Source organism: Stegodyphus dumicola, chromosome 1 (assembly GCF_044657685.1).
Source record: "Stegodyphus dumicola isolate Sdum_Otavi_A_Nest chromosome 1, ASM4465768v1".
Classification (NCBI taxonomy): domain Eukaryota; kingdom Metazoa; phylum Arthropoda; class Arachnida; order Araneae; family Eresidae; genus Stegodyphus; species Stegodyphus dumicola.
Genome location: NC_140768.1, coordinates 200775798 through 200803541, shown reverse-complemented (window position 1 = coordinate 200803541; position 27744 = coordinate 200775798). Strand labels below are relative to the sequence as shown.

At 35.1% G+C, this 27744-nt stretch overlaps 1 protein-coding gene across 3 annotated transcripts in view; it reads left to right on the top strand.

Moving 5' to 3' along the window:
* Window positions 1–27744, top strand: part of LOC118187793 (uncharacterized) — a 200817-nt gene that overhangs the window by 136222 nt on the left and 36851 nt on the right. For all 3 annotated transcript variants that reach the window (XM_085824749.1, XM_035358068.2, XM_035358069.2), the window contains exons 3-5: window positions 22636–22728; window positions 23965–24099; window positions 24235–24348. In XM_085824749.1, coding sequence (XP_085680875.1) covers window positions 22636–22728; window positions 23965–24099; window positions 24235–24348 — 342 coding nt within the window. The remainder of the gene's footprint in view (window positions 1–22635; window positions 22729–23964; window positions 24100–24234; window positions 24349–27744) is intronic.

Here is a 27744-nt window from a genome sequence, read left to right as displayed (position 1 = left end):
CTTGAGGCAGATTTTCGCCTATTTTAAATTAGCTTTTACTTATCTAACGATTCCAGTTGGTAATGCCGTAGTCCTGAAAATTCTTTGTGATGAACCTTCAGTTAAAACAAAAGTAAGAAATGCAATGAACCTGAATTAGAATCTTATGGGATTCCATCCATCTCATCTGAGACTTACCGGTTGTTAATCAATCGATGTATTATGATAATCCAAATAGGATTATTGTTTTTAAACAAATGTTCTAACGTAATCTGTTGGATTTTCAAAAGCATAGAATTTTTCAGCTAAGTAAACGAGAAATAACAGACTAGTAAATAATTTGTGAGATATATGCTGTACATTTCAATAATCCACATGATTGAAATCTGATAACGTTAATTAACAAAAACACATTACTTTCGGCAATTTGATTTGTTTTTATTTATTATAAAATTTGTTGTGGAATCTGCCCAAAATGTTTTCAAGTTTTCCATAATATTATGCTACTATGCCATTTACCATGCAGACGGCTGGTGAATGCTGTCAGATTTTACGAGACAAGACCCTTTCTTTGGCACAGTCTGGTAAATATACATTATTCAGAGTACTATTATTCGGCAAAAAGCCGAAAATTTATCTTTCAAATTAATAACCGTATTAGACGTAAGAGCAGTAAACGCAGTTTGAAATAATTTAAATCATTGTTTATTTTAAATTTGAAATAATTTAAATCATTGTTTATTTTTATAATTTAAAGTAGCTTTAATTAACAATATTTTCAGTTGATAATGGAGAGCTTTCGCAGCATTTTTTAATTATGAAAATTGTTCAAAATCCCATGTTGTACGTAGTTCGGTTTAAAATCTTTCTTTTTTTTTTCCTTTCTTTCAACCATTCCCTCTGAATAGGATTTCTTGTAAGTGTTTTGTAAACTGTATTGCGATGCAAACATTTCTGCTCAGTTCACCATAATTTGACAACTTCTTGCTATATTTTTATTAGTCTGTTATCAAAACTTTTCCGCGTGTTTTCTGAGCAGGCTGACCTTCCTGTATAGGTGTTCCAGTAAGTGACAACATGTTTCTTGTTTATGGTAATTTGTTTCGAAGGTGAACTGGATTTTTATTTAGAGGAGCTCTTTCTTCATTTCTGGTAAAATAATGTCAATAACTGGTGTGTTTTCTTTGTTTTTATATCCTTTTGCATAACTTCTTCCTTTGTGCTTATATGTATGTATGTCTGCGGTGGATTGCTTTGTTTATTGCAGCTTATCATTATTCTTTGTTGGCAGGTGAATATAGCATGACCTTTTTAATAATTTTTCTCTTAATTTATTTCGCTTATAATTGATTCTTTGTGTGATTTTACAAAAAGAAAAAATACAATAAATAAATAAATAATATCCGAAAGCTTTCTTGTTTTGTATTACATCCAAAGGGATTTTTTTTAACGCTTTGTGTGTTACCTTTATTTATCAAATATCATGTTCTTCGCTCTGGAACCACATAAAATTCAAGAGCAATATTACAAAATATTTAAAAACAGCATATCTTGAGAATTTGTGATAGACAGTCTCGCGTGCTGAAGATATAAATAGTTTTTTTTTCGTACAGTGTTGCCATTGCTCACTTTGAAATTCAAGAGTAAGTTGATCAAAACTTCGTTAACGTTTTAAAAAATATGAAAATGGGTAATAAAACAAATTCAAAATTCGACTTCCGGATGCCAGGTTCGGGTGGAGGATTACGTTATTCACAATTTGATGGTTCTAGGTACCGTCGTTCTTTCACAGTGCAAGAAACATCATGCAGATTCCTCATTAATAATTTCTTTAAATATAATAAAGGGCGATAATATTTGGTGACAATAATTTTAAAAAATGGTTCGCCGTAAAGGACGGCGAAACTTTGTGCCAATTTTCAAGTCACAAAATGCTGTTTTGAGACTAACAGCCCTTTTGGGCTACCGCTCTTTTGGAATAAAAATTATGAATGTATAAGGCATGCACTGTTTTTCTTTGGCAATAGGGTGGAAGAATTAATTTTGGGCCATTTAAAGTCCTGAAGCCATTTAACAATGTATTACGTATTAGCATGCAAATGGAGGCGCTTAAAAACTATGTGTAATATTTTTCATACCAATTTGAATATTTCCTTGTCTATACTTTTCAGACCGAAAAAATTACGGAAGTAGATTCTTAAGCTTTTGAAATTCAGGTCATTTTGTTATCGATTTCTTGAGTCTTGTTTTCAGACCTAAGTTGCCTAATGTTTTTCGTATATTTTTCACATCATACGCAACTGCATATTTATTTTTAATGTAACAAAGTTAATTATATATGTAATAAAGTTGGTGCAAAAAGAAGCGGGGGAGGGGAAGGAAGATTTAAAAAAAAAAAAATGTAATGTGAAAAAGGGCACTTGAACGTTTAAGATCAATTCTGTTTAGCTTTTGACTTAAAGGTTAACTTTTGTTTAACTTCTTCATTTCTTGTAAAGATTGTTGGAAGTTCATATTTTAATAAAATAATAGTGAAGATTTTTCAAAACAATCGGCGCAGTTTGTAGAAATAATACAGTGTTCTCAAGAGAAAATTCACATTAGAGTCACTATTAGCTATGAATAGAAAATATTTTCTCCACTTAATACACCGTGTAGCATTACGTGGACATAGCTTACATCCAACCGCGCATATGTCACCTTCCAAAACTGGGAAGAGGGGGGTAGAGTATTTTTGTACAATCGTAATTGCAGTAGGAAATAATTTTGCTGGACGATCAGAAACAACAATTCAAAGTCTTATCAGAAAGAACAATTCAAAGTCATTCAAATTTGGCATTTCAGAATTAGCTCTTCAAGAAGAAACTGAGGAAGCTAACCCTAATCATAAAGGAGCTATAGCGATTTCGAAATTATACGAAAATTTAGCTCGCCGAAGATAAGAGGAGCATTTCTTAATACATTGCTTCAGACTAACGAGTTAAAACGGACCTGCTTACCAAGTAGTAGAAACAACCAGGAAAGTCTACAAAAATAACTTAGAAAGGAATTTTTTCCAGGGTACAGCTATAAACAGCAGTTCTTTAACCTTCATACTCCTTCTCATCGCAGCAAGAGTATTTACTTTAGAAAATACAATGTAAATTACATACATTTTTACTTCCTTGTACGAAGTAAGGGAAGTGTTATAATCACGAAAAAATTCGAGTATCATATTTCAAAGAAAATATCCATTTTGACCACTCTCAAAACCATTTGAATGATGTGTTTCCGAGACATCTTTACCTGCGAACAGAATAAAGGACTCTTACCCCTCTCCCCCAAAACGGATTGTAAAATTGATTCAGAACAGATTTCTTCCGCGACGATTCGATTTTTTTACGACGTCCACGTATGTACGTACGTATAAATGTGTGTATCTCCCATAGCTTAAAAAAAGTAGCTATAGAGCGTTGAAATTTAGTATATAGGACTACTATAACATCTAATTGTGCACCTCCCTTCTTCGTTGCAATCGGCTGCACCAAACGTGTGTTTATATATATACAAACAAAATAAAAGGCAAAATTAAAAGCAACATTTCATACCCGACCAACCATTCGTTTACATTTGAAACTCTTAGTAGCGTAGTGAATTAAGTTAGTTGGTGCACCAACTTCAGTGTCAGTATGAGCAAACGTTAACTTTAAAATTTTGTATTTTCCGCTAGCTGGCGCCTTTTTTTTTTTTTTTTTTTTTTTTTTTTTTTGTGCATAGGGAACTCGAATTGTAATTTTTTTAAAAATATTTTTAACTGTATTTGGTGTTTTAGGTTTTCCTGTATTTTCAATTTTTAATGAAGATGTTTTAAGTTTTTATGTGTTTTTGCAATGCCCTGAAGTGAGAACCGAATTGATTGAATAAGAAATATATCTCTAATGAAACTAAATGAAGTGCAGCAAAAAATGTGTTTTAATTTAATAGCCGTACAAGGAAGTCATGTGGTCTCCCTATCAGATATTTTAATGTTAATGATCTGCTCCATATCCGCCGCTCAGATGGTATAGCGGTTAGCGTCGCAAACTGCCGCGCCCAAGGGCCCAGGTTCGAATCCTGGAGAAGGAAGGCTTGGATGTTTGTAAGTGTATAGTGTCCGTGCGGTATGGGAGCACTCTAAATATGCAACGAGCCGGAAGTCCTCTCGAAGGGCTGTTGGTAAGGGAAGAGAGATGGGAGACCCTCGGACCTATCCCCGCGGTCCATCAAAATTGGGAGCGGATCTCAAGAGGTGCTCAAGGCTGTTGCCAATGACAGGCGTATTCTTGCGCTCCTTGCCAAGAGGAATTTCGCGGGATTTGGGGGTGACTATAGTAGGTCAGACAAGTGAGCATTAATTACCAACAACAACAGCTCCATATGCAACTGTTATGAATTTGAATTCTAATCAAATTAAAATTTTCTTTGAAAGCAAATTTGGATTTCGTTTTTCGGGAAGGTCATTTATCTGGTGCCACGCTTCGTAATTCACACAATGTATACGAAAATTTTCATCTTGACATCCGTCATCGTCCTACATATCTTCGGTATAAATATATAAATTAAAATTTCTAGCTCTTTACTGATGATTTTATCTTGTAGTATATATAAAGTATGGCGTCCCTTCCGTGATACCGTTGTTTTGAAATCTTACTTGCGATGTACTTAGTTCTACCTAAAATGGTGCATACCATCAAAAATTTGTAGTTTGCAATGAGAAATTCATAGCGTGGCAAAGATCATTTGAAGATCGAGTCTATATATGATTCTTAGTAAGGCTGATTTGAAGATCCAGGCTGTATATGATTTTTAGATGTGTTAGCAACTGTGCAGTTCAATTTTGCAGCGTTCAGGGATAAGACAAAAGAGCCTCCAGCTGCAATGGATAACTCATCTTTAATGATGACATTATCAGAGGCAAGCCAGGTGTCGGTGACCCTTACATCGGCGAGGCATCGTCGACATTTCTGCCATTTATCAATTAAAAACCGGTCTACTAATGTCGCCAGCTAAGATGAAGCTTCCGAATATACTGGAAGTGTACAAGTTGCTGTGTCTTCTCAACGCGGAAATTCAAATTGCAACGTTGCTATTCTTAGGGTATTACAATAGTTTTATTGCAGGAAAATACAAAAATGCAATTTTATTTATTCACAGTTTTTGGAGGTACGTAATATGTGGAGTTAGGAACATCATTTATTGATTATAATAAGGCACATAAAATTATCAGTTGGTAATATTATAAATTTTATCAGTGAGATTAAAAATCGATAAGGTACTAAAAAATAAAATAAAGACAAATTACTAGAGAATACTTTTATTAACTGCAACACACGGCCCTCAACGACTTTTCCAAATATCTTTGAGTTTGACCCGCTAACTGTTTTTTGCTGCGTGACGAGTTTCCAAAGCGAAAGCCTGAAAACAATGACGCAGTTTGCAAGAACGTATAAATGCGAGCAACTTTTTTAAAGCATGAAAGTTTGTGAAATCAAAGACAAAGACGCGAATTACTGATGCGCACCTACAAAAAACGTTGCCCCTTCTGACAGGATTTCCAGTATGGTGTTTCACATCGCCTTGCATGTTATCAGTACGGTGTTCAGACTGCACGTTAATTTAATTTCGGCTGAGTAATTTTATAGTAAATTTTATTGTAAAACTTGTAGTGAAAGAGAATTCCAAGTTTAATGCAACACTTTTCCCTTTTTTTCTTAACCCATTGAAAATTTTGTATTAGTTTAATCAAGTTTTAGCTAGAATATTCCTTTCAAATATACGATGGTAGTTGTCTACAAAATGTTTCGAGTCTTTCCCTGTTACTTTAACAGATTCAAGATCAAAAATACACCAAGTCGCTGTCCTTGCGGCTTAGATACAGCAGATGCACTTCACATGATTTTAGACTGCCCGAGTTTGGACAGCAAAAGACAAGAACTATTTCCGCAAACTTTAAATTTCGACCTACTATGTAAACTAATGTTATTGGGAAAAGGTCGAATTCAATTATCTAAACTTATGGAATATTTATACTCTAATGAAAACGTAATCTATGTTTAATATTCTAATGTAATTTCTTTCAAATGTTATCTCTATTTCCACAAATTGTATTCTCCTAAAATGTCTTGAATTATAATAATTGTACTCTGATTTTATGTTATTATTGTATCTATATTCTCTTTGTTGTACTATGTACTCATTATAACTTTCTTTGATGTATAAATTGATCATTGTAATTTTGTATTTAATTTTCAATAAAGATGTTGGCGAGGCCAACACATCTTCTAGTTAGCGGACTTCAAAATTTATGCTAGGTTTAAAAAATCTTAAAATTGTTAGTAAAAAATTTTTAGCTACTGCTGGATCATTAAATATATTTAGCCTATGGCTCCGGTGATACCTCAACACTGAGGTGAGGACTGGATATTCCATTCTTATGTTATAACAGACTTCCGGTCAGTATTGCACAACTGCACGAAAAAGAAAGGAAAATGATCCATTTGCACGCCGAAATGTATGACTTCGTCAAACGAAAGAAAGAGTTTTCTCTCCCTCAGACACCACAGTACGCTTCACGTTGTCCAAAGAAGACATGTAGCCAAGTTTTCACCGTCCAAAGAGCTGGGGGGGGACCGTTCAGTTTTGTTTTTGGAGGCCAGATAATAGCCAAAGTAAGTAAAAGACAAAAAGACGGCTAAATAGAATTTTTATACCTTAATGTAATGGTAAATCGTTGAGATAATACAAAGATAATGCAAATCGAAGAGTAAGCTGTAGACCGGGTCTTCTCAACCGTTTCGGGAGGGGAATACAGTCAACCTTTAGCTGTTAAGGATGTAGTTTTAGCTGATAAATATAAAAAAAACTAGTTTTATTAGTCCAAAGGGGCAATTGCCCAGAAGGACTATTAATTTCGTTTTGGCATTTTGAATTGATTCACTGCAAGCCTTGTTTCACTATTCAGATTGTTGCCACCAAATATTATCGCTCTGTATTATATTTAAAGGAATTAAGTCATGAAGAATCTCCATAAATATATGTATGTTTCTCACATTGTGATAAAACAACGGTATCTACAGCCATCCAGTTTTGAATAACGTAATCCTCCTGCGAATATGGGCATCTAGAAGGCCAAATTGGAAATTTGGAATTTGTTTTATTATCGATTTCATATTTTATAAAACTTTAACGAATTTTTGATAAACAAACTCAAGGATTTCAAAGCGAGCAATGGCAACGTTGTACAGAAAAAACATTTTTATCTCCAGCGCGAGAGAGAGACGAAATTCTAAAGACGTGCTCAATTTAAAATTATTTTGCGATATTGCTCTTGAACTGAATTTTATGGTTTAAGGGCGAAGAACGTGATATTTAATAAATAAAGGTAAGGTAACACACAAAATGTTAAAAAAAAAAAAAAAATCTGAAATGTTTCAGATTTTAAATTACGTCCAAAGGGGCGTTTTTTTAACGTTTTGAGTGTTACCTTTATTTATTAAATATCATGTTCTTTGCACTTAAACCATAAAATTCAGTTCAAGAGCAATATCGCAAAATAATGTTAAATTAAGCATATCTTTAGAATTTCCGATATACACAGTCTCGCGAGCTGGAGATAAAAGTATTTTTTTTTTTCTATATAACGTTGCCATTTCTCGCTTTTAAAGCATTGAGTTTGTAAATCAAAAATTCGTTAAAGTTTTACAAAATATAAAATCTATAATAAAACAGATTCCAAATTTGGGATTTCAGATGCCCATATTCGCAGTAGGATTTCGTCATTAAAAATTCGATGGCTCTATGTACCATTGTTTTATCACAATGCGAGAAATAGACAATCATTTATGCAGATTTTTCATTATTTAATTTCTTCAAATATAATGCAGGACTCTAACATTTTGTGGCAACAGTTTGAAAAGTGAATCGACGTTTATGAGTCCGACGCAAAATCGCAAAACGAAAACAATAGTCCTTCAGGGACAAAGCCCCTTTGGACTTAAAAAAAAAAAAAAAAAAAGACACTTTGGACGTAATTTAAAATGTGAAACCTTCCAGAGATTTTTTTTTTTTTTTAAGTTACCTATTTTTTTTTTGAAGATTTGGTTTGAATCAATATTTTGTATACTTTTTGTAGTTTAATTTGTAAAACACATAAAAAAATAATCTATATTTATGTAAATATATTTGTATATATGTATTTTTCGAGGGTGGGAAAGGAGGGGGTAGCAATGATGAAAGGAGCAAAATAACGATGGACAGCCACTCTTATAGACGCTAATAGATGATACAAGTAGCAAATAGCCCCTAAAAATTATTTTGGGTGAGGCTAAATATGTAAAGTTTCTAGTTAAACAACATAAAGGTAAAATAATAATAATAATAATAATAAAGGCTTAACATGAAATCTATTGTAACAGCATTATTATATACTTGAATAATCGTAAATTTTACATGTGTAATCATGACTTTTAAATAAATTAAAATTATTATACTAGAGAATTTTTCTATATTTTATCTGGGGAAAAGAAGAATAAGAAAAACTGTGCTGCAAATAAATATAACTCCTGTCAATAACTCCGATCCAATAATTAATATTTTTGGTATAAATCGATTTGAAATTGAAAAAGAGAGAGAGGAATTAAGTATAAACAATAAAAAATAAATAAAGTTTGCTTTGCAAAAATTATATATATATATATATATATATACAGTGTGACTGCTAGTTCATGGTACAAACTTTGAGGGCTGGTACAGGACATTGTTAACAATCACATTTTGGATAGGAATGTATGGTCAAAAGTGAAGCGTCGAAGCACAAACACAGGAAAGAAAAAATGATAGGGAATGTTTTATTTTCATATTCTCGTTTACAAGTGGAAATTAATTTACAAAATGGGATTAATTTAAAATTAAAAAATAATTAAAATTAATTTACAAAATGTGATTGTTACAGTGTTCTGTACCAACCCTCAAAGTTTGTACCATGAATTAGCAGTTATCCTGTATATTAATTTTTGGTTACAATGTATCTTCAGTAAAAGAAACATTTTCTGAATAATGCATAGAGAAGCTCATAAAGACTTGCAATATGGATGAAAATTATGAAATTAGCATGCTAAGTAAGTAGATGGAATTAATTCATGTCTTAGCATTATCCCTTATGTTTGGAAAAACTTCTGTATACATTGTCCTCCACGAAGGCATCACTTCCCGCATGTGTTGTGCCTTATTCAAGAAATCTAACCTTATCTAACTAACACGAATTATAATAACAATGTCTATTCAGTTTGTATTGCATCTTCTGTACTGGTCACTGATATGCCTAAAAACAAGCAGGTAACAATGTAATATTCTCTGGCCATAGCTAACGGTACTGTTATTTTAAGGAAGTTCTGAAAGAAAACTCGGGGGAGGTCGAGCTCAGAATTACTGCAAGATAAAATAAATATTCGCCTGCTTTTTTATTTCATGATACTTATCCTAAAATATAAGAGTTCGGGTAACTACGAAATGCCTACAACTCGAAAAATTGACGAATCAATGGAAGATAATGACGATAACCCCGATTTTACTTTATTTTCTCTACTTTTTAACCCTGTCAGACGATTGCAGATAGATAACTAACTACAAAACGTCTGCCCATTTTATTTTCATTTTCTTCATAAATGTTGTCTCTGTATCTTGCGCCGGAAACGGGTGTCATTACAGCGGATACGGTTGACCGACTGACTCGCCGCTCCCTCCACTTACTTGACTTCCCAATTTCCCCGCATCCATTCTTCTTGTCCTTTTCAAGAGATTGTTCTCAGAGTAGCCCGCGGCGTAGATTAATTTGTAAACATAATTATTATTTGCCATTCATGAATTTTCTGTTCCCGTCTCCAGAGTTCGTGAGCAAAGTGGCAATGTTATTGCAAGTTGGTTGCTTTGTCCTCCCTGCTGAGGGGAAAGTTTTCAGCCTCATACAGCAATTTTTCATTTTCCCTCCTGTTGAGAAGAAACCCTTGGATTAACTTTCAGATGTCACGAAACCCCTGCATAAAATATAGGGTCTTCCGCGCAGACCTTTATTTTTAGACGTCCCATTTCCAGATACAAAAGCTCAAACATTTTTAACATTAGGAATTTTAATTGAGACTTCTATAGCAATCCCAGTTTTTTTTTAGCCGTTTGTAAAGTTTTACCACTATAGCTTTTATCTAAGGCCCTTCCAAAAAGCACAAGATCGTCAATTTACCGTCTACACGTTCTAGCAAACTGCCACTTCCCGTAGTGTTGCTTTCCGACATAGCTGAGATCTTTTATTTATCTTTTAAATAAAACTATACATCGATTAAATTACTATGCGATTAAAAAATAAACATACTTCAAAATAATTCCCGTTTTTATTTTTTAATAATTTTTACAAGTGCAACGATATAAAATACGTTTAATTTATAACATATCTGGTTGATAATTTCTATGTACATTTGCGGCATTAAATTTGTTATACTGTACATCTCGTTACTGAATATCTTTCTTTTGAGCTTATTTTTTTATATGCTTAATACACTTCTCTGGTAAATGCTGCGCAGATGTTGTTTCTCTGATGTCGCGTCGAGCCAGATTAAGATGTATATAAGAACTTAGATACAGTATTCTTGTAAAGGCTTTTTCTTTCTTTCTTTATTTGTTTGTTTATTTCGAGGATAAAGCAAAAGTATCGGCACTTTCGACGATATTAGTACTACTTTGTTAGTACATTTTGCAAAAAGGCGGTAACCTTTTTTATTGTCATTAAACTTACCATTGTGATCAAAATGTACATTGTCAGCAATTATACATTAATACGTTTTAATCGAGGAAGATTTAATTGTACATTTCTAGGATAATTTCTGATGTTTTGGAAATCTGATGGCCTGAAGTGATCACTAAAGTGGTGTATGTTAAAAAGTATTTTTTTCTCAGCGCAACAGAACGAAAATCCCTTTTGAGGATGATCATATGAAAAAGATTTTCTGTAATGTGTATCTGATTTTAACGCTGTCAGAAACAGTTATAATCTTAAATAATTCCTCCTTTCACATTTAAGATTGGTTGTTTGTGTCTTAGCGTAGTATGTATGAAATCACGCTGTTGACATCGCGCCAAAGATGAAAAAATAGTTTGGGCATCATAATACAGATCTCGAAATTGGTCTTAGACCAAAAAGGTGCTTAAAGTTTTGACACTTTGGGAAAAATCGAATTTCCATTTGCATCATGCTAAAGCTGCTAATCTACGAGGTCATTCTTCTTGAAAAACGAGCTTAATGTTTTGACTTACTTTTGCATGTCCGGCTGATGCTGGTAAGAAAGGCTTCTACCTCGATTATATGGGCAGCAAAGGATACTTTGTGCCATTGTGCAGAGATTCCAACTTAAGATAAGATTTGTGATTGCAATATCTCGAAATGGTCGATTGGAAAATTCTTTGAAGAGGTGCTGCTCGGAAGGAGGGATATGAGACCCTCGGATTCCACTTTCTCAATATTGCTGCGTAAAATTGGTGTAGTTAAATTATATAAAGGTAATTGATTAAGGGAAAGCAACTCGACCGTTATCTGTCTGTGGGAAGTAATGCTTTCGTTGAGACATTGTAGGAAAACTGACTCGTATCCACTTACATAGGAAAAAAAATCACGAAATCTGTCATGTAGCCAGCCCGTTTGCCGAGACTCGAACCCGGAATATTTAGTGGCCGCTAGTGGGCCAAAGTTTGGAAAGAGAAATAGCCAAAATCGCCAGTTTGTTAGAGGCTTCGGCATTTTTTTAGGGGGGGGGGAGAATCCGTTTCTAAGGTTCTTCAATTATTGATCTAAATCTTGTCTTCTTTACGTAGTCCAGTGTGTGGTTATGTTATAACGTTGCGCGCCTCCAACTTGCACGCAACCAAGAGGTGACTGTGAAAACTTGTATAAAAGATAGAGCCTTGTGAAGGGTTTAAGTCCCTTTTTATTAAACGTAATAAATTACAATTGCGTCCTCTTGACGCTTACAGACTGTGCCAACTTGGCAGTCAAATAAAAATAATAACCTGAAAAGAAAGTAAAGACAAGATTCTAACTACGAGGCTCTCTAAAATAACTAACTCACCGCGTTTTACAATACCGCTGCTAATTCAGCAGACTTGAAGCAAAGAATCTCTAAGGAGAAGAATGAAAGCTTCCATAGACGCAATGTAAACCTGTTTCGCCTTTGCGCCGCTGTACCGAAGAGCCACGGCTATGCAGTGAAACACCAGCGCGGGGTAGAATTTAAACAGCGCAGTTCGAGGAGATAGTAAATTTTTTACTTTGAAATAACTCAAAATATTTTATTTTCATATATTTCTGGAGTTTTATGAGCAAAAGGATGTTAGTTGGAATTTTGGGCGAATTATAGAAATCCTGTCCAATTTTTACTTTCAATTTAAACAGCAAGCCATACGAAGACAAAATTTAAATGAAATAAATTTAATTCTTTTCTTCTGTAAACTTCACATGCCATACAAAACGTAATAAATTTTTATGAAGCCATAGTTAAAATTTTACAGTGAAATTTTAAAAGCAAAATTTGCATTAACTAACTGAAACAAAAAATAATTAAAGACAATTAAAGGCACCCCTAAATAAATTGAAAACACTGAAATACATTATAATTATCCGACAACAACTTTAAAAAACAAATTACCATGAAAACTTTTAGACAATTATTTGGAATGACCATTGTGAAAACCAAGAGCATTACATTTACAGCATTACATTTAAAAAGTCTTTAAAAGAATTTCACATAACTAAAACCAAGTACCTCTGACTACAACAAAGAACCTTTTCGAACAACGTGGTAAAAGATTGCTAATATGGCCGACGGCATGCTGCTTTGTTGCCTCCTGATGTTATTTCGCACATGCGCAGTGAGGTACGGAGGGTGGATAGATTTGGGATGGTCTGCCCCTTTAAAGTAAGCTTCAGGGATATACATAATGTGTCTCTTCGGTCTGACGGAGCCACATTTGCATCGGGGAACCTTTACTTCTTCTCCTTAGAGATTCTTTGCTTGAAGCTCACTGGAACGATTACCACTACTTCCCGCCAAGCACCTAGGCCGCAACGCGGGGTTCTTCAATTCTCGCTAACTACCTCCGCGCTCGCTAAGTAAGAAAATCTCACACCGAACTTGTTTCCTTCCTATTTAAATCAGAATACTTCCGCTGATAATTTGAATGCTTGCGCGTTCTACTCAAATTTACATATTCTGGCATTGGCAGTTCCAGGGGAAAGTAAGGCTTGACAGGAAAGATAGTTTAAACTTAAAATAAATGTTAGTTAAAATAAATATAAACCCTACATTTGCCGCTGCCAGAATTTGGAAAACTTGGAAGCAGGTCCTACAAACGACCTGTTGTAAGTTTCTCTAATTCTGAACTAACTGGCGAGAACCTCGTTTACACAACAAAATCTTATGTAACAATTATATCCTAAAATTCTGTTGATCTTATAAAGCTCTCTTCTTACAGCCACTTTTCCTGGACTTCATCAATCAATCTTGGTCTTTCCTTCCAGCATCTGGAAGGAATAAGTATCAGTATCTTTCTACATACATTATAATTTACACTTTCTTGACACAATAAATTTTTGTTTTCAAACGATTCGTTTTTCTTAGTTATTGCTTACTTCACATTCATTCAATTTTTCAAGCATTAATTTAACTTTACCCTGGCTCTCCACCGTGTGTGGTGTCAAACGGGAATATTCGTGTTTTAGTCTTACAACACTTCCCCTAACCACCATGATTTGTTGGAATTCAACGACCAAATAGACACACCTTACTCGACATTCTACAACTCAATGAGCTACTTTAATATTCTTAAAAATTCAAATGTAGGTGGAGAACCCTACAAAACACATTCATTCTAACTTCCCCCTCATTCATCTTTAAACATGCAGGCTTCCGCTCTAAAGCATGACTTTACAGTTTAATACTTGAATTTTGACTTCATTGCTTTTAAGCATTCACTTTTAGCATCTACAATTTTATGCTTCTAGACTAAATTCTACTTTTACATAACATGCAAGTATTTACGTATATTTACAAAATTTTAATACATATGATTTTTACAATTTACCATAAAATGAATAAGAGAAAATAAATTTTTACTTTACTCATTCTTCGCCAAGCTGGCGGCACTGAAACTAAAATTCTTATTAGTACATACAAGAATACGAAGTTATTTTTATCTCCGGCCAAATTTTGGCTTTAACATAACAGAATTAGTCTTTCGACCAACAGAAAATGCTTGTTTTTAGCTTTTACACTTAAAGAAAATAATAATTTTGCCTTAGCTAAATAAAGTAAAACAAAACTAAGTCTCAACCGAGACATATTGACTTTCGTCAAAACATAGAACTTCGTACTTATGCATAACATTTCGGAACAAAAGATAAAAAAAAAAATTATAGAAGGTTTTAACTTATCTTTGAGTTTTCGATGCTTGAAACTCCGTCATCCGTTTTTGGCAAAATTGATCCCAAGTTAGAGGTTTCATGGATGTCAATCTTCTCCTTATTGATCTCCGAGTGTCGTCCGCGTTGCTTTTTCTTTTGCGTCCTCTACATGCTGGCCTCTTGACGGAGTAATCGTCTGGTAGTTGGCCTTTGCGTTTCTGCCTGAGACGGCTGGTCTTGACGTCCTCCGGTCTGGAGTCCCTCTTGAATTTCTTCTGTTCCTCGTATTTTTGTGCCTCCTGCTGGCGTTTCAGTTTCCGGAACGGCGGCCTTGCTGGCACCTGACTCTGTGGCCGTGTGCGCGTTCTCCTTGATGTGTAATTTCTCCTGCCATCCTTTGTAGGTGGTGTTTTTCTCTTTACCACGGTTTCTTTACCCGGTTCATCTGTATTTTTGTTTTTCTTTAACGCCGGAGTTTGAAAATCATTTTTTCTTTTTGATACCGACGTCCGGGTTGTAGAAGTGCTAGGTCTCACTTCAGTTCTCTGTTTCTTGGGTGGTGGAATAGTTGTTGTAGTCTCTGATTCTTCTACTTCGTTTAGACTTGAGTCCTGCAAGAAACTTTTAAGGATTTCAAAATCATTGGGATTATAGTATTTTTTCACCTGGTCGGGACTTGCTTTACAGATTTCCCCTCTGTCGTTCTTAAGATATAATACTACCCCTTTGATTTCCTGAATTACATAGGGGTCTTCAAACTTTGGAGCTAGCTTTGCCATAAAATTGTCTGGGGCACTTGATAAAGAAAATTTCCGCTTCAATACTTTATCCCCAACTTTAAAATCTGCTTCGCGGCGTTTTCTATCATAATAAAGTTTCTGCCTATTTCTTGCCGTATCCGAGGTTTTAAGCGCCTGATCAATCAACTTTTGCACATCTTGTTGTTTAAACTCCTGCTCTCTTTGTTGCACAAAGAATAATTTATCTAAAGGCGTAATTAACTTTCTGCATAAAAATAATTCTGCTGGAGTTTTTCCCGTAGTATCATGATGTGCCGTTCTTAAAGCATAAGCTAATTCATTTATGTAGCCATCCCAGCGCTTGTGATGTGTGCTCACGTAACTGCGAATTATTTTTACTATGTTTTTATTAACTCTTTCTGCTATGTTAGCCTGTGGTCTATACGGAACCATTTTGATATGGCGTATGCCAAGTCCATTGCATATGTTTTCGAATATTTGACTAATGAATTGTTTTCCGTTATCGCTAATGACTTTTATCGGTGCACCGTATTTTAAAATGCATCTGTGTAAGAATGCATCTGCGACTGTTTTGGCTGACGCGCGTTTAAGTGGAACAATTTCTATCCATTTTGAAAAATGATCTACTATTACTAAAAGAAAACGATTTTTATTTAACTCGCTCTGGGGGAAGGGACCAAGAAGATCTATGCCTAAAATTTCATTCGGAAATGTAGCGCGAATGCTATTTAATTACCCGGCCGGGCTGTAATTAATATCATTTATTAACTGACATTGATTGCAGGACCTGACATACGCCGTTACTATTTTGTATAATTGCGGGAAATATACCGCCTCGCGTACCCTTTTTATAGTCTTTCTGACCCCGAGGTGGCCCGCTGTTTTTTCTTCGTGCAACTCCTTCAAAATGCTTAATCGAAGCGACGCTGGGATGACTGGCTTATACTCAAGATTTTCGTTTGTTGTTTTCGTATAGAATAATAAATTATCTATTATTTCATAGTTTTTTGCTCTATTTCTTATCGCATCGATATCTGTATGCTCAAAGCTTTCGGGGTCTTTCAAATAAGCATAGATATTTCCAAATTCAGGATCAGCTTTCAGTTCAGTAATAACCGTATCTCTAGAATCTAAAATTTTTGAAGTCAACACAGCGCATTTAAGTTCATTTCCTTCGTCGTCCAGTTTTATACGAGAAAGTGCGTCAGCTACATTGTTTTCCTTACCCGGTTTATATTTTATTGTGATATTATATTCTTGGAGTTTTAAAGCCCATCTTATTAACCTGGGCGTTAGGTTTTTTCCCGAGTAAAGTCTACCAACAGCCGCATGATCCGAAAAGACTGTTACTGGCGATTTGCCGAAATAAACTCGAAATCTGTGTACAGACATTAATACGGCTAATGTTTCTCTTTCTGTAGCTGTATAATTCCTTTGTGTCTGATTCAATGTTTTACTAAAAAATGCCAGCGGATGGTTATTTTGCATAAGAACCGCACCGACCGCATAGTCTGACGCATCTGCTGCAATTTCCAGGCTTTCGTCCCCCTCAGGGAATTTTAAAACAGGGGCATTAATAAGCGCTTCTTTTAATCTTTCAAAAGCTGTGTTAGCTTCCGCTGTCCACGTAAATTTACTCTTTTTTCTTTTGATTACTAAGAGTGGTTCAACAATATTAGCGAAATCTTTTATGAAAGATCGATAGTAAGAATATAATCCAAGGAAAGACGAAAGTTTCTTGGCGGTGTTGGGCGGTGGGAAATTCTTAATAGCTTTTATTTTTGAATCTTGCGTTTCTATACCCTTTTGCGAAATTTTATAACCGAGATATTTAAGTTCTTTAGTTGCGAACTTGCATTTTGAGGCGTTAATTGTAAGACCGGCCTCTTTTAATAATTTAAAAACTTGTTCGAGGTCATTAATCTGTTGTTCCAACGTACTACTCGTTATAATTATATCATCTAGATAAATTAAAGTTGATTTTCCTAGGACAGGCTTTAGAACAATGTCCATAGCTCTCTGGAATGTTGATGGGGCCCCACACAACCCAAAGGGCATGCGTAAAAATGCATAAGTGCCCGATTTTGTTATAAACGCGGCTTTGTGTATATCTTCGGGTCTCATAGCTATTTGATAGTAGCCAGACGTTAAGTCCAAAGTAGACATATATCTTGTCGATTTGATCTGTCTAATGATCTCGTCTATAACCGGCAAAGGGTAAACTGGAAATTTAGTAATGCTATTTAGTTTTCTGTAATCAATAGCAAACCTCCAAGCCCTTTTATCCGAAGGAGGAAACTCGTTCTTTTTCCTACATAGTACGACTGGACTCGCGTACTCACTATTTATGGGCGTTATTATTTTATTCTTTAACATCTCCTGAATATGTTCTTCGATGATTAGGTCTTTTTGTTTATCATAACGATACGGTTTAGTCCTACAAGGTTTTTCGGCATTTAATTGAATCTTATAAGTCACGATTTGACAGTTTCCTGGTTTTTCTGAAAACAAATGAGAAAAATTACTCACCACTTGCTGTATTGCTTTACTTTCCTGGTCATTCAGATGGCTAAGGTCCACTTCAGGTGTCTCCACAGGTTCCACCACCCTCTGGTCCATCTCCAACACCACGGAACTATCTTGAAAATTTAATTTGGCCCTCGCGGCCCTTAGAAAGTCCATACCTAAAATAAGAGAGTGTTGCAGGTGTTTCATCACAAAAATTAATACTTTGAGATTTTCCTCTTTTACCTGTAAGTTTAATGATAATTTCCCGATGCAGTGACATGTTTTTCCTTGCGCCGCTATAATTTCCGAATTTCTGGTTTTAAATAGTCGTATCCTATAAAAATTCTTTTTGAAGAACTTTTCACTCATGAAATTTCCTTCTGCTCCTGTATCGATGAGGGCTTCTACTGGTACATCGCCAACCAGGACTTGTATAATTGGTAGCTGTGAGTTTTTCGCGATGACCGTGTTTAAATGTCTATTTGAGGGTTTTTCTAAAACTTCCGGGGTCTGGACCCTCCCTTTCACAGGCCCCTCTAGTCGTTTAAAGCTTTCCTTTCAATCTGTGTCTTCTGAGTTAGTTCTTTTCCCCATATGAGCGATTTCCATTTCTGGTTTCCTCCTTCCTTCGGGTATGTTGAGAATATGTTTCCCCTCTCGCTTTTTCCGCTATTCTGCGATTTTGAAACTTCACCGCCAATTCGAAAAGTTCCTGCAATGTGCTTGGGTTTCTAATTTCAAAGTAGTCTTGGACAGCGGGTAACAACCTTGGTAATATTATTTCAATTATCTCCGCATCGGGTTTCTTACCATACAGCATATCCGTTAGCTTGATTTTTCGTAAAATAAAGTCCGTCAATTGTGCTGTATCCCGTTGATAGAACTATATATTTCGGCTTCCAGCCGTGCGCGGTCTTTCACTATGGGGAAGGCCTTTACTAACGATTTTTTGAAATTTTCAAATGTATACGTCGGGCTTCCAAATTCACCTAGAAGAAATTTGCCTATATTTTCCACCATAGCGTGGCCTGTCCTCTTAGTGCTGATGTGGCGATGGCAACTTTTTGTCTTTCAGGCACAGGGTAGAGCTGAAAGTGGTTTTCTAGACCTTCGAGAAATACCGCCACCGAATTTTTTCCGTCGAAATAGACGTTTGGCTTGATTGCTGCTCTCAAAGTCTGGACCAGGTATCCAAATCCTTCTAACTGCGTTGTCATTTCTTGGTGTTGTCCAGCGGCTTCCATCCAGTTTTCGGCCATTTCAGTTCGATAATTGTTCGGGCGCCAATATAACGTTGCGCGCCTCCAACTTGCACGCAACCAAGAGGTGACTGTGAAAACTTGTATAAAGATAGAGCCTTGTGAAGGGTTTAAGTCCCTTTTTATTCAACGTAATAAATTACAATTGCGTCCTCTTGACGCTTACAGACTGTGCCAACTTGGCAGTCAAATAAAAATAATAACCTGAAAAGAAAATAAAGACAAGATTCTAACTACGAGGCTCTCTAAAATAACTAACTCGCCGCGTTTTACAATACCGCTGCTAATTCAGCAGACTTGAAGCTCACTGGAACGATTACCACTACTTCCCGCCAAGCACATAGGCCGCAACGCGGGGTTCTTCAATTCTCGCTAACTACCTCCGCGCTCGCTAAGTAAGAAAATCTCACACCGAACTTGTTTCCTTCCTATTTAAATCAGAATACTTCCGCTGATAATTTGAATGCTTGCGCGTTCTACTCAAATTTACATATTCTGGCATTGGCAGTTCCAGGAGAAAGTAAGGCTTGACAGGAAAGATAGTTTAAACTTAAAATAAATGTTAGTTAAAATAAATATAAACCCTACAATGTTTCTTATGTTTTAGGTGATTTTCCTTATTTCATATATATTTAAAGAATACAGTAATACGAGGGCTATCCAGAAAGTAGATTACGTTTTGGAATAAAAAAATAAACAAAGTATAGGAAACAAATTTTATTATATACAGATGAAAGCCACACTCAAATACTACTTTGCTACATAGTCACCATACAAATTAAGGCATTTATCGTAGCGATGTACGAGCTTGGAAATTCCTTCGTCGAAAAATTCGGCCGCCTGCGCCTTCAACCACTTCGTTACCTCTTCTTGCAGCTGTGCGTCGTCATCAAAACGCTGCATAGCCAGCCACTTCTTCATTGCTGGGAATAGGTGGAAGTCGCTCGGTGCCAGGTCGGGACAAACTTCGCGAAATTTGTGGAAAACTCAAAGAAAGTTCCGTTATTGTGAAATTTCGATTTTCACGGACTTTAGCATCGACTTTTTCGAGAAGTTCGGCGGTCACTATGCTGGGTCTCCCACTTCGATCTTCGTCGTGAACATTGGTTCGGCCATTTTGAAATCTTATGACCCACTGACGCACTCCACCTTCAGTGATAATGTTGTCCCCATACACTTCACGAAGCTGCCGATAGATTTCTATCGGTTTACAGTTTTTTGCAGTCAGAAACCTTATTACTGAGCGCACCTCGCAGCTCGCGGGATTTTCAATTAACGCAGACATTTCAAACCGTCACAGTATCTGAACGGAGCACAGCACGAACCTCTCACTAGCACGGCTAGATGCAGACTGAGCTGCGCAACGCTCTGACCCCAAGATGGCCGCGCTAGCCCCGCCCCTAGCGGACACAGACGGAAACGTAATCTACTTCCTGGATGGCCCTCGTATGTATGTATATACGTAATGGTTGATTTCGGTTAACCTGGTCTACGTACGTAGGCTTCCAGCTACAAAATTTTTGCTGATTTTATTACTTGCGAAATACAATGAAATAAGTCGTCGTAGATGTGTTGGACTGACCATTTCAAGTCTTTCGAGTGGTGATTTTCCCTCCACATAATTTTGTGCTCTTCGGAAATATATGAAATTATTGAAGCTACGTAAATGTTCAGTTTTAAGAATCTCAATTCTGAGTTTTAGCTTTTTTGGAAAAATCAACTAGCCTTACTTTTGCTTTTCTATGAAGTTAAAAAAATAAAGTGAAATAACATAAAATACTTTGTTTCTGTGGCGCTGCTATTTTGTTTTATGGATCGGTTTGCAGCGAAGCATATCAACACCAATCCCCATACCCTCACATCCCTTTCAACGGAAAGTGACTTATCACTTAACTCGCTGGAGTCTACATTCTTTTAGGAGTGAAAGAAAAAAACGTGGAATTTGACTCCTTTGCTTTTCACATTGAGGGGGAGGCCATCTGTTTACCGTCATTCCCAGTCAGGTGGCCCTGTGGTACTCCCCGCCGTGCGATGAACCCACTCTTCTCTTTTCCCATAATGGCTAGTCTCCATTGGTATATTAATCCCACTTGTTGAGATAAATCCCTTCAATGAAGTGTATTTGGAGGAGAGAATTTGTTATCCATTCTGCGGTGATAATACGAACTGCATAAAGATAAGAATATCCGCTATTTGGAGGGTCCTTTCCCCTTGGATTTACCACACAGAGCTTTAAGTTTCCCACCTTAATAGCTTACCTGTTAAGTGTTACCAGCTGGGAATATTTAGATGCAAACAAAAATTACTAGGGTTTTGAAACACAAATATATTTTTCAAGTATATATATTTTCTAAGCCCTCTATGTAGGGTTTCATTTATAATCAAACGCCGGATGTTATACTAAAAGATGCAAGGTCCTCTGTGCCAAAATGCTTTTTACGTGACTGGAAGTTTTATTGAATCATACAAAAAAGTGAGCACACGTGTGAGTCGCGTGTCAGCCACACGACGCATTGTTTGCAAGTCCCAAAAAGGGCTTTTGCCCGCCGAACCGCATCGAGATCAGGTTAAATGTTTCTTAAACGTATCTGCAGCGTCTTTAATTCGGCACGCTCCACCGACGACGACATCCGGTGCCCGAAATTTTGTTTTGGAAGACAAAACGATTATCCGATCCTATCTTTTGTGTTTTCAGTTTCACCGATTTATGGACGGTAGTCCCATGTAATCTGCTTTCACCATCTAGATTAGAGTTCATCTGTTTAAATGCCGTCGTGGCTCCACGCCACTCATTAAAACAATTCATCTGATTGACAAGAGGATGCAGAATGCTTTCTGCCTACCTAAGGGGACAGATAGTCTTTATAACTTCCAACCCCCTGCCCCCGAATTGCAACTGATTTACTTATATAGTGTAAAGTTGTGATGTACTGGACGAATTATCAAAAGCAGTATTTTAAAAGGTGAATTGTAGTGAGCCTGATGGAATTCTGAGAAAAGAAGATACATATCTGAAGGTTTCTACGACGAAATCGGAATGATGTTTTATTATTCAGTTGACATTTAACTAAACAGATTTCCTTGACTATTGCTATCTTAGGAAAGAGTATCAGAAGTGGTAAACCCACACTGTCTGTTCAAAGGTTCCTTCATACTGGCATACAGATCAAAGATGTTGACAAAGGTTTCATTTTGGCAAGTTCTTTTTATGTTTTAAAGTAAATTCATAATACTTTTTCTTAAAAATTCAACGAACACCAAGGTTTCAAGGTAGAAGCTTTGAAATTTAGATTTTGAAATTTTTGCCTTTTTATGTAAGAAAAGCTTAATTTATCTTATTTTGTTCTGATCACATGGATAAACATAATGTGTATATAGAACCAGATTAAGACATTCTGGAACTCTAATCTTAACATTCTTTTAGTGCCCAGAATTAATTTTAATTTCCCACAGACCTCCCCCCCTCAGCGGTAATAAAGACCTCTGGGGGTCCGTAGAAATGACTTTGGGAACCACTGATTTAGAGACAAGCTGGGACAAATAGCAAAACGGGACTGAGTAATGAAATACGGTAACAGTCCCATATATACGGAACGTATGATAACCCTAAGTATATGATCATAAGCCAAAATAGTTATTAATTTTCTTTATTTTTATATATATTTTGTAGGTTCTCTGGCATTTAGACATTTTTCGTAGAAGTTTCAGAGAGCTTTGTGGACATGCTTGCATGGAAGATTCATGTATTTTTTGTGCGTTAAAGGTGAATGTTTTTCTAATTTTATTTTTTAAAATTATTTTTAAAAGGAATCTGTAGAACATGTGCATTTATTTTCGAACAGAAATTTAAATAACCGAAATATGTTATTTCTTTTGTGTTTTTAAATATCATGCTTGAAAAATAAGTATAGAACTGTAATTATATAGCTGTGTAACTTTGGAAAAATTGATTTTGATAAAGTAAGTTAAAGTTTCTTAGATGAAAAGAAATATATCATCTCCAATTTGAAATTACACAAAATCCAATCCTATATTGATGTTAGTTTTAATAGAAAAGCTTTGAGCATTTTGAGAAAATCTGTCATATGCCTTTCTTTATAAAGAAGCAAAAATATTTAACTTAGTTTTAAAAATATAAATTAATAAGAAGAAAGTAGGAACAATTAATATCACAGTTTATTAAACAAAATAGAAAAGAGTTTAAATGTTTCCAGATAAAGCTTTTAAAAACTTTGTGATAACATGATTGGAATTAAAATGTGATAACTAAAGTGGATAGATTCTGAGGAATGTGAATGCTTTCAAGATATCCAGTTCATTAACAGGTTCCATGTAATCTAGTGAAATTAATATTAAAAAGAAATCAAGGAGTGAGCAGTTATTAGCATTGAAAATTTTTTTTTACATAATAGTAAATATATATCGGAAATTCTATTTGACATAATCGGAAGTTCAAGCTTACTTTTATAAAAATTGCTCCAACAGTCTGCAAAAAATAATAAGCCGGATCCAATTCGAAGATTAAAGAACAACGCAATCTGCAACATTAACTGAAATAGATAATTAGATAATTTTAGCTTATACCGTCCGTTATACATTAAACGCGCATGCGTAAACGTATTATGCGCATGCGCACATGTATATTCGCAGCCGTAAAGGTCTTATGCGTAAACGCCTATGCGCATGCGTGAACGCGAGGCATGCGCAGAAGGTTTTTAGCTTTGAGGTCCGGATTATAGATCATTCCGGATTATGGGTGTCCGAATTAACGACTTTTGACTGTATTATAAATTCTATAACTAAGAAATCTGATATATTATTTGGATTAGAACTGGGTGATGAACTTGATTAACTGGAGAGAAAAGTAGTTTAAAGCTGAACATGCTAAGAAATTGATAATTTTTTTAGCTAATAATAATTTATAGCTGTATTTATGCTGTATTAAAAATATGATATTAATGTTTTATGGACAAACTGTTAACTCTGTGTATAATTTCAGGAACTCTTTGCCCAGTTTCAGTACAGTCAGGAGTCTGCTCTTCCCCCTGATGCATTACGACGGGCTTTAGCTGAAACATTTTGTGATCAAAGACGATTCCAGCTGGGGTTCATGGATGATGCAGCCGAATGTTTTGTTAGTTCTCTTTTCGTATTTCTAAGTTATTCTTTTAAATTATGTGTAAAGTCATCACTAAGGAAAATGTTCAGTTCTTAAATTTTTGCAGCGGCTTTCTCTTAATACTTAATGTAGTGATATCTCTTTTTTCAGGAGAATATTTTAATGAGGATACATTTTCATATTGCAAATAATGAATCTGAGGATATGTGTAGTGCTATTCATTGCATTCCACATCAAAAATTTGCAATGACTTTAGTTGAACAAGTAAGTCTTATACCTATTTAAACAAAATATTTGAAACTATTATTATTTGTATTTAAAAGTTTTATTAGTGTATATAGTATATGCAGTTTCATATTAAAGTTTTCTGAACAATGCCACTTAATCTTTTTTTTTTTTTTTTTAATTTTATCAAATCTCAAAATGTAAATATACTAATGATGCATAATATTGTTATGAATTTTGTATAATGTAACATGAATGGCTTTACAAAAAGCCAAGCTTTGCCAAAAAAAAATAAGATTTCAGGGGCAAACATTGAGGTAAATAGCTATCTCAATAAATTGGTGAGACCGGGCTGGCAATGGTTTTGATGACTAATTTTTGTTGCTGATTTGGGAAAAATTGCCAAAATTCGCCAAACATGGCGACTATTTGGTGATATTTGGGTCTGGTCCTTGTATAACTGTAATTGGTACTGTAACTGTAACCATATCCGACCTTTATATGTAACTTTATGCTCTCCAGCTATTTTGAGAAATGGAAGGTACTGAAAATTCCTTGGTGGCTGGGATTAAACTATATAAGACTGGAGAGAGCAGAGCATTAAGTTCTTAGGTTTCAGTTTGGAGCTGACTATGGAATATTGAGAAATTTCCATGTAAGCTTCACTCTTTAGATGCACTTTGCATTAAATTGTATTTAAAGCTCTTAGTAATTTGAAGTGGTAACTACTGATTGTACTCTGTCATGCTGAGATGAGCTGTACGAGTATTGGGAAAAGTTACAGAATGGTAAAGTGTTTCTTTTGGGAAGATAAATTTTATCAAGCTATCATCGGTTCTGTATGCATTCAATCCATTATGAATCCATTTACAAGCAACAGTATATTTGAACAGGCTATACTTTTTGTAAAATGTTCATGCATTTTTTATATTGGTTTTATCTTTGTATGTACTTTTTAATTTTATGATATATCCATTTGCATAATGATATAGGAAAGTATAAATTGACAGTGTTGTATAAAACAAAGTAGTTTTTAAAGCATAGCAAATTTTAAAAATAACAAATAGTGGTTGTACGTAATGAGTCCCATAATTTTCAGGGCTTATTAGGAAGAAAAAAATATATATATCCTCTAATGAGCAAAAAGTTAAGCTGCTTTTCAAACATTATACACCAGAATGTATTCCTTGTATATTTATTATCTTATTACAGGGTAGATGCAGGTTTTCAAAGCACCACTGATAATCCTTCTTTCAGAGAGCTTTGGGAAACAACAAGTGTACTTTTTATCTGTGTATGATCATTGAAGTCTTCCTGGCTGTCCTGAAGTCATTTCAGTTATTGACAAATATGGTATAATGTCAGATCGCAAACGCATCACTTCTTGAAGAGTTCAGTTCATGAATAAATTATCTGAATGAAAAACACCTTGGATGTTGAACTGTGTTTTGAGTAATATGGATTTCAAAAATGTTTTGAGGTAATCTGTGCCATATAATTAACACTTAGGGACATCTGAAAACATCATTTTGATATTTTTCATTGTTTACCTCTCATTAACAAAGCCCAGCAAAAAATGTCTTCGTAAGATCATGAATTTGGCTTGGAGAAAATTATGAAGAGTTTGAGTTGCAGGCAGATACTTTAACACTTTAACACTTAGGCAAGAGCTAGATTTAGTACTTTAACAACTTAGGCAAGAGCTAGATTTAGTACTTTAACACTTAGGCAAGAGCTAGAAAGTTAACACTGAAGACATGAAGAAGTTACTAAAAGCCCATGAAATTGAGCTTAACCAGAAAGAACTACAAGAAATTTAGAAGCAACAACAAAAGATGATTAGGGAAGAAATGTCTTCAGGAGAAGAAGAAGGGTGAGAAGTAATCTTACTTCTGTAATCCATCTAACTAGCTCAAAGTAGGATAAGATGTAAAGTTTTCTTTTAAAAGTATCACCTGATAATGCAGTAATAAACAGCAGCTGAATCATTTTCAGTGACAGTGCCATATCTAACTTCAGAAACAATTTAAAACGTAACTAACAACAAATATCATTGGACAAATTTTAACTGAAACAGAGGCCCAGTGAATCTCAGACAGAGTTGACTGGACTTTAGAGTCAAAGGAAAATTAAAAGAAGATACCTTCTAAAGACAGTTATGTGGTGTTTTAATAAAAGGATTATCAATCATCCAAATAATAACATTGACATTCATGTTTCTAATATTTTAGCATATGGTAACCATCAGGAACAGATAGGGCTGAGGTGATCATCATTATCAAGTTGTAGAAAGGTGACAGCACCTTTTTGCAAATTGCCCCGTTTGCCAACATATGAGGGTATCATGACGAAACAGAGGTACACAGCACTCTTAGGAAGTTCAGCTTATATAAAAAAGAATGCAGCCTTCATCAAAATGCTAGGATATCATTGTCAAAGGGCTTCTTTATCTTCGCAAGTAGTCACCAACTTGCATAAAGGTGCTGGTGTTCTTATGGCAGGGCATTCTTATGAATTCATCAGTGTTATAGCATGGAAATTCCCTGCTTTTATGCTATGGAATAAATTATGTTTATTCCATCAGTTATGAATTTCTGATGTGCTAACAACCAAGGGGGTTAAGACAGTAGGTTTAGTGCATTTATGATTTTTTTTTTTTTTTTTTTTTTTTTGTGTGTGTGTGTGGGGTATTCTATTGAGTATTTTTCTTTCAATGAGTTTATTGTTTTTGTTCTTTATGAATTCTAAAGTTATGATAGATTTTTATTCATTTTTAAACCATCCATATCAAGTAACAAGGTGGCAGTATGGTCACCAGTATTCCTGAAAATTTCCTGAATTCTTAATAGATTCATCTGATTCTGGTACCTGGAGAAACTATAACTTTTGAAATTCCAAAAACATAAAGTCCCCTTTTGAATTCAATTAAGTCACCTGTCTTATTGCAAAAGATGTTGTGTTGTTGGAGAATATAGCCTCTTAATGGAACCACAGATTTCAGTAATATTCAAATAAATCTTTACCTTGTTTTATAAGTTAGCTAGGAAGAAATGTGTGATTTCACAATCATTCAATTGCATTGGTTGGTCCTGTGAAGGATTGGGGACATAGGCAGAGCCAGATTTAGACTTGATAACGCCCTAAGCTATTTGAATTATGGAGCCCTTTATAAGTATTTTATATTATATTTTAATACTATTTATACTATATTTTGATTTTTTGGTCTTAAGCTATAGTTTGTATAGCTTATACTTAAATCCAGCTCTGGACATAGCAATGATGTATATAGCAAACATTTTGCCTTTTGTAATGCATTTTATATTAGGTGTCCACCGATAACATCTCGGCAAAAACACCGCGGACGAAAACGTCGCGGAGAAAACAACGCAAGGCGAAAACGTTGTGCTACAAAACATTGGGGAAAAAACATCGCAG